The following is a 17,867-nucleotide window of genomic DNA, read 5'->3' as shown; positions in this document are numbered from 1 at the left end:
AGCGCTTCACCAGTGTCACCCCAGGGCGCCTTCCTGAATGACTAACACTCCTATCTGAAGCCCCAAAGCATGAGGTCACCACGATGGACAGCTACGTGCCCCGCTGAAGAAGACAGCCAGCTATGTGTCCCGCAGAGGAAGACAGGGAGCTGGGTTTCATGAGCCAGACCGCCCTCCACAATGCTCAGCTGCAAGTTCAGCGAGAAGCTCAACCCGGCTCCCCGGCTGCCTCACATATACTCCGAGGGCCCGCTCTGGGGCCATCACCTTGGCCAGGACGGGGCGTCTCGCTGGCTTCCCAGGGAACTGATAGTGAAGACGAGGTCGTACATGTTTGGTCCTCTCCAAGAGCAAGAGGTCAAATGGCCTGTGAGGACTGAGGGTCAGTCTTGGCGCTGTTGAGCTTCTGCTGGTCCCAAGCCACGTTCTTCTGGGTGGGCTGTGTGCTGAGCATGTGTGGTGCTGGGAGGTCTGTCCCGGCCGCCTCGGGAAACTGCAGAGGAAGCCTGGTTGACATCGGGGCAGGGCTGCAGTAACCGATCGATGCACGTACTTAGTGGCAGTCAGATTCCTCGATGGCGACGCTCCACGTGGCAAACACACGGGGCAGCCCTGACCCATTCTGCCGCCAGGATCTGTTTGGCGATCCTTGCTCGGTCCTTTACCATGAGCCATGGTGGGGGTGGGGGGTGGGGGAGGGCTGTGCAAAGCTCTCGTCCCTTTCACAGCCACACAGACACGTTCATGGAGGAAGGACTGAGAACGCCACTGGCCAGAGCCAAAGGGTGACCGTGCAGGAATGCCACATTTTGTAGTTTCTGGAACCCGAGCCCAGAGGACCCATGGAAGGCAGAGTGAAGCCACCTCTCTCCTCATCCTGGTTGCGCCTGGCTGGGTTTCCAACCGATTTCCATTTCCCATTGCAGAGCCGTCCCCACCTGAATGTAAAAGCCCCCCTGCTGGGAAGAGGGGTGGGTGGTGTGTGTGTGTGTGTGTGTGTTCTCCTATCATCCCTTCCTTTGGGAATGGAAAGTTGATTCTCTCACATAAAAATGTGCTGCTCCAGATGAAACATACAACTTTCCTCTAGTTCTCTAATGCTTCTTCCCACTCCCCCCCCCCACTACTGTGACCCCAATTCTACCTTACAAATCTGGCTAGACCAGAGGATGTACATGGGTACAGATCAGAGCTGGGAGCACAGGTAGTCCAGAGCAGATAAACCCCTCAGGACCAATAATGAAAGTCGAATGCCAAGAGGGTAATGGGAATGTGGGGGAGAAAGGGGGAACCGACCACAATGATCTACTTATCACCCCCTCCCTGCGGGGGCAGACAGCAGAAAAGTAGGTGAAGGGAGACATCGGTCAGGTAAGACGTGAAAATAGAATAACGATTTATAAATTATCAAGAGTTCACGTGGGTGGGAGGGCCGGGGAGGGAGGGGGAAGAAAACAAGAAGCTGATAACAGCGGCTCAAGTAGAAAGAAAATGTTTTGAAAATGATGATGGCAACCTATGTACAAATGTGCTTGATACAACTATGATAAGAGCGGTACGAGCCCCCAATACAATGATTTCTTAAAATGTGCTGCTCAAAGTAGGTCGTGGGGTACTCAGGTGACTGCTTGGGTCTCGGCTGTAGGCTATAGCAACACAGGTTGTCTGGGACCCACAGTGAGAGTTCTGAGTTCGAATAGGCCCTGTCCATATGACTGATAGATGATTCTTTCAGTGCTGGCCTCTGGGCCTGGCTGGGGTTGGGTGGGACAGACATACATGTGCTTGAGAGTCAAACCAGGTGTCCTCACCAGCCCTACATAAGGAGACTCTGGGTACCTGGGCGGGAAGGAACTTTACATCCCAGGAAGAAAATCCCTGGAACGGCAGTCCCAAGACTCGCCTGTCAGACAGGGAAGGGACCCGGAGGAGCGAGGGCTCGCGGGGAGGGTGCTGGCAGTGAGAACGAGAAAACCTGCAGAGGCAGAGGGTGGTCTCGTAACACAGAGTGCATGCTTCACCACGAGCGGGCTCAGCCTGCCTGCAGGTGCCGCTGGGTGACGCCGGAACTTGTGGGTGACTGAAAACAGCCTTCGGAACCCAGATGTTCCTAAAGTAACAGCCTGGCTTTCAATTCCACTCACACAGCATTTCTCTAACACACAGAAAGCAGCAGTTGAGTAAATTAGCGCCCCAACCCCCCACTCCCCAAAAATGTAGCCTCCAATCTTACTGTGTCATCACCCATAGTTTGATGAAGAATCACATATAAATATCTCCCCGCTTTTTCTACCGGACTCACTGGACCCCCACATTCTCCTTCTGATGGATAACATAACCACACCCCCCACCCCCAAAGTGTCCACAACCGAATCCCCCGAATTTGTGACCAAGTTAGATTCCACGGCAAAGGGAATCCAAGGGTTCACCTGCACAGTCATGTCTTGACAAATGGAGGAGAGCCCGAAGCTGCCAACGATCCTGTCTTGCTTGGATCCGTGATCCATGCTCATGGGAGCAACCATCAGGGATCACACAAAACACTCTGCTGCACAAATCTGCTGCACGTGAGCTCTGAAGTGTTGCAAAGCCAGGAAGTTATTTTGAGGACTAAGGTGTGTGTCCCTCTGACCCAAGCCGTGGGATTGTCCATCACCTCAGGCGCATGTGAACGTTGGACATTGAATAAGTAAGATGAAGGAAGAATCGGTACATCTGAATCATGGTGCTGGTGAAGAATATTGACAGAACCACGAACTGATGGGAGAACAAGCAAATCTGTCTTGGAACAAGGACAGCCACAATGGTCCTGAAAGGCAAGAACGCTGAGACTTCAGCTCATGTTCTTGGGACACGTTGTCAGGAATGACCAGTCCCCGGAGAAGGACACCATGCTTGGCACAGTAGAGGGGCTTGGAAAAAGAGGAAGGCCCATGACAATGGTTGGACATCATGCCAACAATGGGCTCAAACCTAAGAACAGTGGTGGGCATGGCTCAGGACCTGGCAACGCATCCCTCTGGCTCGTGGGGGCACTGAGCGGGAACCAACTCATAGCCCAGCCACCACCGCAGCCAGCCAAACTGAAAGTAGATGATGAGGCATTTTCTGGACACGTGGAAGAAGTCCAACCAGAATCCTCCTGAGAGGCAATGATGGCGAGATTTCACCTCAGGTACTTTGGACGTGTTGTCAGGAGAGACCAGTCCCCAGAGCAGGACATCAGAGCAGAGGGGCAGCGGATGAGGGAGGTGCCCACAAGGGGATTGACAGGGTGGCTGTAACAATGGGCTCCAACAGGAAGAACTGTGAGGATGGGGCAGGACTGAGGGGTGTTTGTTATGTAGTTACATACTTTTGTTACCTACCACGGTGGATATCGTGTAAAGCAGCGGTTCTCAACCTGCGGGTTGCGACTGCTCTGGGGGTCTAACAACCCTTTCACAGGGGTCGCCTGATTCATCACAGTAGCAAAATGACAGTGATGAAGTAGCAACGAAAGTAGTTTTATGGTTGGGGTCACCACAACATGAGGAACTGTATCAAAGGGTCGCGGCATTAGGAAGGTTGAGAATTGCTGGCGTAGTTACAGTCTTGGAAACCTACGGGGGCCATTTCTTACAGAGCAGCTATGAGTCCGAATTGACTCTGGCAGGGAGTTTGCTTTTGAGTTTTAAAGGAGCCCTGCGAGTGTAGTGGGTTATTTTTGAGCTGGGCCATATCCCACAAGGTCAGCAGTTCGAATCCACCAGGCGCTCAGAGGGCTATAGATGGGGATGTCCGCTCCTGTAAAAACGTGTCACACCTGACACCCAAAGAGCCAGCTTTACTCTACCCGACGGAGCCTCAAGAGTGTGAGTGGAGTCTTAAGTGAATGGGGTAGATCAACACTCAGTGACTAGCTGGGAGCCTGGTCCTTTTAACCCACCCAGAGGCGGGGGCCTCAGAAGACAGGGTGGGTGACTTTGTTGCCCAAAAGTCACAGCTTTGCAAGCCCCACGGATCAGTTCTACCCTGTTGCAGAGTTGGGATCACCGTGAGTCAGGATCAACTTGCTGCCCACAAACAGGGACAAGAGGCGGAGCTGGGACTCAAGACTTCCAGAACTGAAAGGGGCAAAACGAACAAAGAAGTACACAAAACGAAACCCAACAAATTGGGCTGTTTTAAAGCCTCGGGATGGGTGGCAGCTTGTTAAAGCAGCACCAGGGGACAAAGACATCCGGTGAGGGAGCAGAGGCAGTCTCCTCTCTGGCAACTCTACTGCAACTCCAGGGGGGACAGTACCCTCGGTTTCCTGGGCAACACAGCCTCCTATCACCCCTTCCCCCCACCCCCCACCCCCCACATACACACTTCCCAGTCCCCTAATTACATCCCTGCATCCAGCCATGTGCGAATCCAGAGCCAAGCTGGTACAGACCAGTACACCATTGGCTACATGTGGCGGCTGGGAGAAAGAGAGAAGCGCATCTTCACCGCCTCGCGCTATTTTTGCGGCAGAGTAAAGCAGCGCTATAGTTAGAAACCCCGCCCCTCTCCAGCGGACCTGCATCAATGCAATTTGTTTTTCCAGCTTCTCCGCTTGTCCTTTTTCTTTCGAACCATCCTCACGTGTTCTGAATGCTGGCATAATCTCCGGCGATGATCTCAATCTAGACAATGTTACCGCCCCTATCGCCCCGATGTTTGTATCGGGTCTCCAGGCACAGTTCAAAGACGGGATAATATTTAATATGGCACAGTGGTTATGGTATGAGGATACTGCGCCTCTGAATAGCTAAGCAAGAACATGGACCGATGTTATCTACGACCTTTGTTTGTCCGCCCTGTTTAAATGGGGGGAGGCAAGGCAGCCAAGGACGCGGGACCCTTTTAAGGAATGACTTTGAGAATTTATAGTTACTCAGCTCCTGCAGAGAGTAAATTAGGATGGGCCAAGTCCTGAGTTCCCCACGAGCAGCACAGTGGATTTCTCTAGCAAGGAACAAAGACTGAACCCCCAGGCGAGGCCCAGGTCTCACAGGGGAGCCTTCAAGAGCGAGGTGGGTAAACTGGCAGGGGGAAACCCAAAGAGGCGCACAAACACTTACCCTCATGTCTCCGTTCACAGTCTTGGGCATGTGGTTAAATGCGTGTGCAGGATCCTTGTTGTACACCTTCAGGAGGGACCGGTCCTGAATGTTCCTGGAATCAAAAACACCCACAGCTATCACAGATGAACGCAACCTGCTTTGGGCCATTTCCTTTGCTGGTCCTGTAAGAATCAGGTGAAAGACATCCAAAGACAATCTGCAGTCAGTCAGTCAGTCAGTCAGTCAGTCAGTCAGTCATCAGCCAGACAGGCAGTCAGGCAGTGGTCAGTCAGGTAGTCAGTGAGGCAGTCAGTCAGTCAGTTAGGCAGTCAGTCAGTCAGTTATCATTAGCCAGTTGTCATGTACACAGGCAGGCAGGCAGGCAGTGGTCAGTCAGTGAGGCAGCCAGGCATCATCAGTCAGTGGTCAGTGAGGCAGTCAGCAGGCAGGCAAGCAGGCAGTGCTTCGAACATTCCGATAGGCAAAAATAAATACAAAGAAGAAAAACCACTTCAGCTTTTCCTCTCTGTTTTGTTCCTTGAGGGAAATATTCTCCTTCCCATATCGTCCTCCACCCATAAATACCGGCGAGCAGAACTTTCTTTCACGATTTGGAGCATGGAAAGATTATACGTGCTGCCCCCTCCCAAACAAAACAACCCCCACAAAATGACCCAAAATAAAGCCCCAAAGGTTACAATTTATCCAAAGATATTTTGTTAATACTTCAATAGTTCATTGTGTACTTTGCCCCAACCTCTAGGTTCTGCTTATCTAGCGATACACCCAAAAGAAAAATACTGTTTTTTTTCTTCCAAATGTTTTCAACAAAAGGAAAGAAAATGAATCTGCCTGCAGTCCACAAAGGAAGAGAGAGAGAGAGATGACAGATTAAAATTCGTCCCCTTTCCTCCTGTCCTGGCTTTCCAGAGGCTTCCATGTTACTTATTTACTTTCCAGAGGGACACACTGTGTTCCAGAGGGCGCAGGGCGTTTAGGAAGAATGCCATGGTGTGCCCTGAAGTCGGGTCAGCCGCAGAGAGACTCTGGAGGACCCAGGAAAACCAACGCAACTTTCCGGAACGCGTACTGCGTCCTCTCCGCCTGCAGGGTGGCCAGAGGGGTCTAGCTGGCAACCTGCAGGTTCAACAGCAGAGCGCTCAGCCACTCTGCCACCCTGCCGGCCGGCTCCCTCAAGGGCCAAGCGCGAGAGATAATCTATCTTTCTACTCGCCAGTGGCGCCTTTGGCTCCTGTGAAAGCGCAGGAGTCAGGCTGTCGCAAAAGTCCCAAGTCCCACACCTTGCTCAGAAGCCTACCTTGGAACCATGGATGCCTGTGAAATCCTCTTCCCATTGGATTGCCCCCCCCCCAAGCACCGCCCAGCCCGGTCTACACTGCTCAGCAGCAGCAGCAGCTGCTGAGGCTCAGGGGCGCCTCTCCGCCCTGGGCAGCAGCGGGCAGGAACAAGGAGGTGTGCTCAGGAAGCCACATTCCTCCCCTCCAGGTGCAGGTACAGGTTTAGTGGGGCTCATGGCAATCCCCAGGATGGCTGGGGGTTTGTTTAGTTTTAAACAAAGTGCAGGAATCTTGGACTGGTCTTGCTTTTTTCCTGGCGGTATCCATGAGCAAACGTGCTTTGAAGCAATGGGGAGTCCAAGCTTGCAGGGCGCTCTGGTTTCAAGTAACTCATTAGAGCTTGCTTAAGGGGGTGGGGAGCGGGAATGGAGCAGCCCCTGCTAATAAGAGTCTAGATTAATATGAAGGGAGGGCTCAGATAAGGTGAAGAAATGGGGGTTCGATACAAGAACACATCTTCTGCTAGGAGGGAAAATCACCCCCACGCATCTCGCTGTGACCCGTGTGCAGCGATTAGGAACCCTTACCTAAAGGACTGTGAATGCCGGGCGCTGGGTTAGAGCTAATTTAGAAAACCTGCTCGTCCCAGAGAAACCCAGTGAGCCTATCCTCCAGATTCACAGCGTTCACAACACAGAATCCCAACCTGAACTCTCCGCAGGTTTCCCCGAGGGCATTCACGGGAACGCAGGGCAACCACGGATTACCCCAAACGCTTCACAAATTGTCCGCGCTCCCTTTGGAAACACACACGGAGGCAGAACGAAGGGCGTCTCTGGGTTTTGAAGACCCGAGCTGTGTCTTTGGTGAAAAGCCCCGTGAAGCCTTCTTCTGGGCTTTGCTGCTCTTGCGTTAACTCCGGCAGCCGGAATGAATTCTATCGCTCAAGTAAGACTGTGCCTCAGAGCGAAGAACCAGAATAATTTCTTAGAACATGCCTGTCATCATGAAGCACACACTTTAGATTTATCATCAAACTAAAATTAAAAAAAAAAGTTTCCTTCCCTTAACCATCTTGAGCAAGATTTGAAGAAGAAAATCAGGCTACCAGCAGCCGGCCGGCCAAAGCATCATCAGGAAGCCAGTCATCCTCAAAAGTCTAATTACATGAACAGAGAACAGAGAGTGGGTATAGGGATCACCTCGGCTCTCTGTTTATCAACCGGAATTTCCATTAGGGCAGATCATCTAAGATGGGGTGTTTTAGGGACCTTTTCCTTTTGGGGGGATCACCTCGCCACACCCCTCACAAAGAACAAAGCCTCCTCCACAAACCATCGAGTCCGCTCTCACAGCCACCTCACAACAGTGTTCCCAAGGCGGTAATCCTTATGGGAGCAGACAGCCTCCTATTTGTCCCTCCCAGTGGGTGCTGAGTTTGAACCCATGACCTTGTGGTTCACTGTCCAACAGGGCCCCTTCCAAAGAACGGGCAAACTCCTCAAGATTCAGGCAACTGGACATCATAACACATGACTGATCAAGACAACGCTCAGTAACTCACGAGCAGACACACAGCTGGGGGCTTCAAACTGCCGACCTCACGGCCAGCGGCCCTGTGGGTCAGCCCCTCTGCCACCAGGGCTCCCCACTTCAAGCACAGGGCGGGGGACGGGGTGGTGGTCACGATAACCTCTTCAGGCCTGTACTCCATAATCAACAGCAGCTTCCTTCTGTCCCATGCTAACGTGTCTTCACTGTATTCCTCCCTTCTTAGAGGCCCCAAACCCCACAGAGACGTAGGTGATTGATGTTCAATATATAAAAACCCAATACTACGTGGCATTATATTAGTGTAAACGTACTCTTTAAACATAACATGACTACCTTACCCTTAAGTTTACTTCTTTCAAATTTAAGGGGTTCGTGTGTGTGCGCATGTGATAGCCTGATGAATAATTTATTAAAAAAAACAAACATCAATTTTTCTGATGCTCATGAATATTTAAATATGTTTGTGAGAAGCAAGAAGGTCGTGTCACAGATGTAGAGCCTCTGAAAGCCGTCAATTACACGTACACGTCAGCACACGCCTAACGATGTCATTTGTGGTAATTGTTAGATGTTTATCGGTTTCCATTTATTTTGCACTGGAGGCTTATCTAGATAGATATATACATACATAATTTTTTAGGTGGTATCCATGAATTCCACAGTGAAGATGGAGAAGCTTGCTATTCCTATGGGGGTCAAACCAACCGCCAAACTCAGCCATTAGTCAACAGTGACTCAATAGCAACCATGCCCTGTGGTCTCCAAGGCTGGAGTAGAAGACCTCCAATTGGATTCCAACTGCTGACCTAAAGGCTAGCAGGCCAACACCCAACGTATAGTCAACCTACGACACGTCTCCAGGGCTCCTTCCCTTTGGGGCCCACTGAGCCCACTGTCATCTAGTCCACTCCAACCCAGAGACCCTATCTGTAGGGCACAGTCAGATGCCCAGCCCCCCCCCCCGCCCCCGAGTTCCTGAGAATGGCAACTGTTCAACGGGAGTAGAAAGCCTGTCTTTCTCCCGGGGAAAGGCAGGGGGCTTTCACATGGCGGACCTTGCGGATGGCATCCCACTGTCTGACCCCGGGGCAGGGCTGAGGGGCAATCCCAAGTGTGACAGGGTTCTCAGCTAAGAATATGAAGAACCAGGTTGAGAGGAGGGCTTGGGATTCGGAGTTGATCCGCCCACTAACTGTAACCTGAACGTTTCTGAACACTGATGAAAGGGCTGCCTTGGCCACTGGGTTCCCGTTGCGGTTTAGGCGATAAGAGCCCTTTCTTCTCTGCACATGGCACACACAGCCCCATAAAGATCCTCCGATTCCGGTACCATGTGCAGTGCCTGGCGTCTGCTCAGCCTTGCTGTGGAGTGTGTCTCACGGCAGGCCCTGGAGGAACCCTCTCAGCGATGTGAGATGTTTGGGGGGGAGGACAGTTCTTGAAGTGACAAACGGAGTGTGGGAGTGCCTGCTAACCTCTTTGCTAGGTTAACAACACAGTCTCCTGCTGGGGTCCAACACCCCGCCCCCCGCATTGAGAGAGAGCTGAGCAAATTCCAGCCTTAAGTGCCGGCTTCAGAAGTTGCGACCTTGATCAAGGCTCGCCACCTCTCCGAGGGCCTGAACCGCATCGGATCATCTCTCGTATTCCTTTCAGAGGCCACAGGGAGAGGCATATTCTCCCTTTGTGAACTGCACCTGGCAAATCTTTAACTGGAGAACGAAGGTGGTGGTGAGCTTGCCCAATGGGATAGCAACTCTTTCCTGGGAAGCCGAGGCACGGAAACCCTGCACCCACCGTGTCCGTGCTAACTGCAAGCCCCACCCGCACCCTGCCCATTATGGACTCACCTGACATCGTTGAGTTCATAGTAGACATTTCTGCTTTCATCTTTGATGTAGATGGCGACACTCGGGGACTCCAGCATTTTCATGGTGAGGTGCTGTGGAAAGGCACTTACGAAGAGAGCGCGGATGGTGTCTGCACTTGTGATCTCGTTGGGCATCCTGAGCTGCTTGGTTTCATCTCCGTACTGAAGGTAGAGAACTCCTGTGGGCGCAAGGAACACGTGATCAGTCACAGGCGGGCCCGCTCGCGGCCCTGCCAGGCACAGCACGAGCCTGGAAATCCTAGACGCAGTTTGGCATTTCCAAGGAAGGCATGATGTGGTTTTCACGGCAGCCACAGCTTTTCGCTTTCGGAGCCTGTATTTACAGCTTCAACTCTCAAGTGCCCTATCTGCATCAGGTCAAGGGCAAGTGAGAACCCAATATCCATTCGCGAGTGCCCCCTGCACAGATGAAGCCTCCCCTGAACGTAGATAGCCTTGCTTCGGGCAGAGTGCATGAGAGAGTGGACTGCTTCCTAACCCTCTCCCCCAGCCCAGGGAGGGGCAGCCTCTCTGAGGGTCTTGTCTGGGGTGCCCTTGAGGGAAATCACCCTACAAGGTCACACAGTCAGGAGTCAATTCTCATCAGTCGTGCCCTGACCGCCTTGCTGGGAAACACCTGGACCAATCTTGTGAGCTCTTCTAGCTAATCTAACACATGCGTCCCAATCAGCGTCCTGTGTCTGCTCCTCCAGTCCCACCTGCAACTGTGATCTGCCACCAATCACGTTGGCCTCAGGCTGATTGGCCTCCTTTATCCAGATGGGGTTGTCTTTGTCTTGCCTTTTTGTCTCAATTAAACGTGGTCTCTAAACTACAGTCCAGATTGTGTGTGTGTGTGTGTGTGTGTCTTTTGTACCCTAAAACAAGTCTAGGAGGTGGTGAAGAGCCAAGTTTTAAAGACTACAAAGGCCCAAACAGCAGGAAGCTGACCTCTTGTAAACCAGTGCCCAGGTGCACCCCGGGGTCTTTAAGACCCCACGTGAGACCATGAGCAGATGGTGCCTCCTTTGGGTTTGCTTTCATGCGGGACAAGGTTCAAAGTCTTTTCCACGGGGTGGAAGTTGCGCATGGAGCAAGTGACGGCCATTGTGATAAAGCACTTAAGAGGCTCCCTTTATACACAGCACTAAGGGGCAGGCAGGAGTTGTCTGCAAGTCAGAAGTAACTAATCAAGTTCGTTGGAAGAGAGACTTGGAAATCTGATTCTGTGGCTGCCCCCCCCCCCAGTCTCTCATTAGCACAGTCATGATGACAACAGATAAGCTCTCAGCCTTCCTCATGCCCTACCCTTTCCTACAGTTCCTCATGGTGGTGACCCCTCAACTATAACATTATTTCTGCTGCTACTTCATCACGGTCATTTTGTTACTGTTAGGAATCAGGCAACCCCTGTGAAAGGGTCGTTCTACGCCCCCCCCCCACTCCTATAGGGGGTCGCGACCCACAGGTTGAGAAACAGTGCTCTATAGTGCATGTCTCTATAGTCTAGTTAGAAACACTTTAGGTTAGCAGGCTGGCAATGCTGCCCAGTCTAGAACGCGTATTAGTGGCTGTTCATAAGAGCACATCAACCCGTCCTCAGGAAAAATGCCTGGCGAACCCCAGTGTCAGAAGCACAATGGCATAAACAAGCTCCGAGATGAAGAACGTACAAAGAGCCCATGGCGGCTGAGCTGATAAGGAAGGCAGGGCAGAGCAGAACTGCCCCGCAGGAGTTCCGGGGCTCTAACCTTTACAGAGGCAGGCTGCACGCCTTTCTCCCCAAGAGTGGTAGGCGGGTTCATGCCACCAGGGCGTTAGGGAGCAGATAATGCTCAGTCACCCAGCCATCAGTGCTCCTCCACACGAACGCTGACTCACGTGATGTTTGACTTCCCAAGTCAGCGTGGCCCTGAAGAATCATGGTTCCCGGTCTTCGTGCCGTTCTGCATTCTACCCGACCCCCCACCACAACAGACACACACTCTAATGCTGGGTTGAGAAGCCCTGTGGGAGTAGTGGTTACACACTGGGTATCCTGCGATCCACAAGGTCCGCGTTTCAAGGCTACCAGCAGCTCCTCAGGGGAAAGATGGGGCTTTCTAATACTGGAAATGATTAGAGTCTACGAAATCCACAGGGACAGTCCTCCCCTGTCCTCCCCAGTGGGTACCAGTCGGCACTGACTGGGTGGCAGTGGGTCTGAGTTAGAATGAATTCTGGGTTGGCCACATGACCCGTTTTTGTGCCAATGGGGCGTGAGCCAGTGGAACACAAGGGGAGGCTGGATAGGTGCTTGCATACTGGAGCTTGCCCTGTGGGCCCATAAGCTTCAGGACAAAGGCAGAAGCAGAGGAGAAGCAGACTTCTGGTGAGAGGGGGCAATCTGTAAAACAAAGTTATCTCTACTTCCTTTAGAGGTGCTTTAAGACGGCAATAAAAAATGCAAAGGAGGGTCCATCCAAAGGACTAGGAGGTCAGGAAGGAAAACTGACCAGAGACAGTGGGGGAAAATTCATGCAAAGCATGATGGGTGAAACCAGAGTCAAAGAAGCAATCAGTCCAAAGGAGGGTGGAGGGCACCCATGAGTCAACGCCCCTCCCACCTGAGACCAGCCGGCACCTCGTTGTCTGGTACCTCTCACTCATCGCAACTTAGCAGAAGTAGGAGGTGGGGAGGGGCGGAAAATGGAGAACAGAATTCCTGTTCAATAAACAGACCAGACCTCCTGGTCGGAAGGAGACTCGGGATGGAAGACAACCTTTCCGCTGAATAACAGATGGGCCTGTGAACTAACTGCTACCACCACCTGCTGAGAACGGTGCTCCAGAGATCAATGAAGGACCAGGGACCAAAGGGCAGCCTTGGCCCACAAGCAAAGAGGAGGAGGTAGGGCGTGGCTGGGGAAGCAGATGGGCAGAAACAGGAATCGAAGGTGGACGTGGGGAGAGGTGACCGGCGTGAGGGTGGCAGCCGATGTTCCAGAACAACTTGTGTAAGAACTCACCCACTGCCACTGAGGCCATGCCTACTCAGAGGCACCATCGGACAGGGAGAACTGCCCCTGTGGGTTTCCGAGACTCTTACAGGAGTAGAAAGCACGATCTTTCTCCTACGTGAAGACCTGGCAAGTGGACAGATGGACTTGCTGTCTAAACTCCCACCCGAAGCAAGAATGCACAGGATCAGAGAGGTGCAGAAAAGAGGCAGCAGGTTTTCCAGAAGGAGGGGCCTCCCAGTGAGGTCTGAGCCCGTGAACTCATTGAACTGATTTATTTTGGTCACAGTAAGGTGCCCGTCCACCGCTCGTCTGTCCGTCTGTCGTCCTGGGGTGGCGATGGGCTGCCACGATGCTGGAAGCTCCACCTGCGGTATTTCAAACACCAGCCGCGTCACCTGCGGTGGAGACTGTTCAGCAGCTGCTTCGAGGCTGACAGAGTGGAAAGAAAGAGCCGGCAGTCTAGCTCCAAAACCTCACAGAGCGAAACGGCACGGGTCACAGGAGACTACCAGGGCGTTCTGCCCCCTGATGGGCGATGGGCCTCCGCCTGGGGAGGCGGTCACAATACACAGTGCAGGTGCCACAGGGCTCGAGCCCACCTGCAAAGATGGCGCTGGCCCAATCTTTCCTTCTGTTGTGTGCGAGATGCATAGCCGAGAATGGACAGCAATGAACACCAGTCACACGAGACGCCCGTGTCTCCCCTGCCACCAGACATACACGGCCAAGAGCTCCCGTGACCCCCCCCCCCCACACACACACACGGGAAGACACACGGGCAGTCCTGGTTCACAAAAGCACAGGTGATGGCGGAGTGAGGCGGGCCCCTGGCAGGATGTTGACCGAGGGGCTCCGATCTTTCATGGGGAAACTGGACGCAGCCCCCCAATCCTCACCCCATCTACAGAAATGAAACCAACCGGTTTCTGAAGCATCCCTGAGAAATGGCTGGGTGCTGTCGGATTCAGTCACCGGGAAGCGGCCCTCAAACCCCAAACCAAACTCCCTGAGTCGATGCAGACTGTGGTGACCCTGTAGGGCAGGGCAGGACTACCCCCGGCATCCCCATGTGAGTTCAGAGACCCTAACATTTTACAGGGCAGAAGGTCCCATCGTTCTCCCAGGGGGTCAATCGAGGCACACACAAAAAGACGGGAACAGAGCAGCCCCGGCAGAGGCGGCATTTGGAGAATGAGGGAGACCCCAGAGGACCATGAGAGCAGATTAAAAAACAAGAATCAGTAGGAAGAGAAGAAAATGTTGATAAATCTCTCAGAGTTGACGGGGGTGGCGGGGTTGGGGATGGGAGAGACATGGAGAGAACAGAAAGAGAGGGGGGAAACAATAAGAACATTAAAGAATCACTCGAGGCATCTAGATGCTTGATCATGGAGAACAAGTGCAAGAGATCAGGAAAAACAGAGAAAACTGTGAGCACCCCCCTCCACCCGCCCCAAACCAACCAAATGAACTATCTGACCCAAAGGGCTTATCCAACGCCACACACTCAGCAGCATCACAGGGCCCTTTCAGACCACAGGATAAAAAGCCCGGGATCCCCAACGCTTCCCATAGTCACTCCCAGGGGAACAAGAGGAGTCAGCAAGGTATCAGCTTGCTCAACAGCAATCCCAGAAAACAAAGCAAGTCGAGCACAGCCCCCAACACTCTGAGGAGAGGTGCTTTCCATCAAGGTCTACACCCACCCAAGCCATCCGTCAACAACACTGCAGGGTGCAAATGGTACCCCTCACACTGGCGCGCGCGCGTGCACGCACACACACCACCACCACCACCACCACCACCACCACCACCACCACCACCACCACCACCCCACCCTGCCAAGACCAGGAGCTGGGAAACAAGAGCTCCCGTCACACAGAGTAATAAAAGGATTCCTGGGAGAATGATGCAGACCCGGAGAGCTCAGGGGGAGAGTCATGCAGGCCGGCCGAGAGAACAACTCCAAATTGGACCAGGTGAACAGAAAGCTTCAGCAGGCATGTCTCCAAGAATTAAAATATAAATATATATATATTTATAAATATAAACATACATTTAATATATTTATATTTATAATATATTTTAAATATATTGTATTTTATTATTAATTTGAATTTAATTAATTTAATCATTTAAATTCATCATTATATTTTATTATTGAATTATGTTTTATTATTTAAATAATATATGATATTTTATTGTTATTGTATTATATTAATAATATATTTAAATAGATATATATATATATAGAGAGAGAGAGGAGATGGAATGGATGGAATGTGGAGGACGGTTTGCGTTGTCTGAAAGTCTGAAGATAATTTAAACCTGGATGGGGCCCCTGAGAAAGGCAATTACTCAGTTTAACAAAACAAAAAGTGCAGCACAAAGAAAGCTTCTGATCCATGAGGACTATGCAGCTCAACCCGGAGTCGGAGTCGCTTTAGCCAGTGAAAAGGACGCTTCACTTCTTTGAGATGAGCCGAGCAAGTCTTAGGGGCCCCTGCGTGGCCTGGTGGATTAAGTGTTGGGCTGTTAACTGCAAGAGTGGCGGTTTGAAACCACCAGCCGCTCCTCGGGAGAAAGACGAGGCTTTCTCCTCCCGTAAAAAGTTGGTTTCGGAAACCCCACAGGGGTGCTGCCCTATGGGGTCACGGTTGAGTCGAAATCCACGCCCTGGTAGAGTTTGCTTGGTAAGCTTTGATGCAAGTCTGCTTGGGACCATGGGAAAAGGGACATGCTTGTCAAGGTAGCTAGCTAAGGGCGCGGGCCACCAGGCTCCACCAAGCCCACTCCAACTTGGGGTGGTCCTACCCGTGCCAGTGGAACTGGGCTCGGGGGTGTTTCAGTGGCTGATGTATCTGTGGAAGGAGATCACTGGCCTTTTCTCCAAGGTGCCTCTGGGTGGACTTAAACCTCCACCCTTTCCATTAGCACTCAGGCACGTCACCCCACCCCCACCCCAGCCCCACTCTTCGCAGCAGTTCAACCTGCATTACCCAGAGTAGGAAGCCAATGGCAATTTGCTGAGTGAAGCAGTGTCAAGTCGATGAATTCCACGGATCAGACCTGTCTGGATAGACAGGTACACAGACAGTTTATGAGTGAAGGCCAGGACCGGAGAGGGAGAGAGGGATGGGGCTACGGAGCTTCTGTTGGGGGCTCTGCAGACATTGGAAGTAGTAGGACGGGAATGCACTCTGAGGAACATAATGAATGCCGCTGACCTGCATGTGTTAATACTCTTGAAAACTCAAATGCTTGGTGACACAGAGATTTACCACTATAAAAAAAATTTTTAAATTAAGCTGGTAAGAAACATGCAGTTCAGCACAGAAAGAAATGTAAAAGGGTAAACAGCACCTTGTTTTGTCCTGTTTTATGTATCTTGCCACAAGAAAATGTTTAAGAGAGAGAGAAAGAGAAGACGTAGGCGGTCTTAACAACAATGCACTGTGTTAGTGAAAGGGCTTAGAGACCTTTCCACCATCACGGATCACCGCAGAGACAGCGCTCCCGTGACGTTTACATTGTTTCTAGTATTTTTATATTACGAGCTGTGGTCATTACATAATCTGGTGTCAATTTGAGGATTCAGAGTGGGGGGTAGGGTCTAGCCTGTCAATCAGGTAGTAGCTTGATGACCTTATTTAGAGGTGCTAAGGAGAAAAATAGTTTGCTGGAGGAAGGACACAAGCTTACTCCCTGTGAGGCATCTCTGTGGAGAAGACACATGGAGAGAGCCTGATGGAACCAGACCTCTGGAGCCGGAGAAGCCACGTGGAGACCCCTGACAGTGCTGAGATGCTTATAACACTACTGGATCCACAAGACTTCCCACCCATGGCCTGTGATCTTCCTGCATTCGGCATCATTGCACGTGTGAGTCTGAAGAGGACTTTATAGATTGGTATCCGATATATGGGCGAATATCGGACTTATGGGCTTGATCGGGACTGGGCTGAGATGTTTTCTCAATATTGAACTGCTCTTGTCTATAAAGCTCTTTCTTATACACATGAGTGGCTGTGAATTTGTTTCTCTAGTCCATCCAGACTAACACAAAGCCATACTTCAAATGTACAGCCTCTTGTATTCACACATCTTTGTGCTCTGGTGGGAATAATTCTTTTAAGGGAAAACGCTAGCTGTGGAATGCTGCCCTTCTGGAGAAACACACTTAAAATATGGATCTCTCTTACCAAAGTCCAGGAGCCCTGGCGTTGTGGTGGGTTCTGAGCCAGGCTGCTAACCTCAAGTGCAGTTGCTCAAAATCACCTGCTGTCCCACGGGACAAAAAGGAAGCCTTCCACTCCTGTAAATGATTGACAGTCTTGGAAACCCACAGCGGCAGTTCTACAGGGTCTCTCTGAGTCAGAACTGACTCGATGGCAGTTGGGTTCATTGCCAAATTGCTTTTAAGAATCGTGCACCCATTTATTCTGATCAGAAGGTTTTAAGAATACTCCTCCTAACGCATTGCCAGTCCTAGGTAGAACCTGATGCTTCATATACTCCCCCCCCTTCATTAGAAGCAGTGAACTTCTGTTCAGGGCCATAGGAAATTTGGCATCAATAATGGACAGTGGTTATGCAACACGAGCAATTGATCTCACTTACTTGGACACCTGGAAAGTGTTGGATCGGCAAACATGGTAGAAACATTTGTACAAGTTTTTCTTTAAAAAATACATAATATATTGTATATATATTGTGTATAGATGTATGTATATGTATGTATGTGTGTGTATATATGAATATATATATATCCATATCCACTCTTCCCTCTTGCTGTAAGCGCCCAGGTTGGTGCTTGGCTTGTGGTTCAACACACCAGGTACACCCTGTCGAATGAACACATTACACACACACCTGTCTGCCTTTGCACTTGCCTGCCCCCTTGCTGGGAAGCCTCCTTCCAGGTGATTTAAAGCCCCTGGCCATTCCTCAGGAGAAAGATGGATGAGTCTCTCTGCTCAAAGACCTCCACCCTCAGACACTGGATGGAGCAGTTCTGCCATGTCTGGCGGGCTCCCCACGGGCGCTCTGTGGGCAAGCATTGACTGGA

General features: G+C 51.4%; 1 protein-coding gene across 19 annotated transcripts in view; it reads right to left on the bottom strand.

Moving 5' to 3' along the window:
• Window positions 1-17,867, bottom strand: part of KIAA1217 (KIAA1217 ortholog) — a 944,408-nt gene that overhangs the window by 120,035 nt on the left and 806,506 nt on the right. For all 19 annotated transcript variants that reach the window (XM_075552493.1, XM_075552494.1, XM_075552500.1 and 16 more), the window contains 2 exons: window positions 9,778-9,976; window positions 5,094-5,187 (listed from right to left, as the gene is read on the bottom strand). In XM_075552493.1, the coding sequence (XP_075408608.1) occupies window positions 5,094-5,187; window positions 9,778-9,976 (293 nt within the window). The remainder of the gene's footprint in view (window positions 1-5,093; window positions 5,188-9,777; window positions 9,977-17,867) is intronic.

This window comes from Tenrec ecaudatus, chromosome 6, assembly GCF_050624435.1.
Source record: "Tenrec ecaudatus isolate mTenEca1 chromosome 6, mTenEca1.hap1, whole genome shotgun sequence".
NCBI classification, from domain to species: Eukaryota; Metazoa; Chordata; class Mammalia; order Afrosoricida; family Tenrecidae; genus Tenrec; species Tenrec ecaudatus.
Note: the sequence above shows the minus strand (reverse complement) of the source record. Positions and strands in the feature narration are given on the sequence as shown.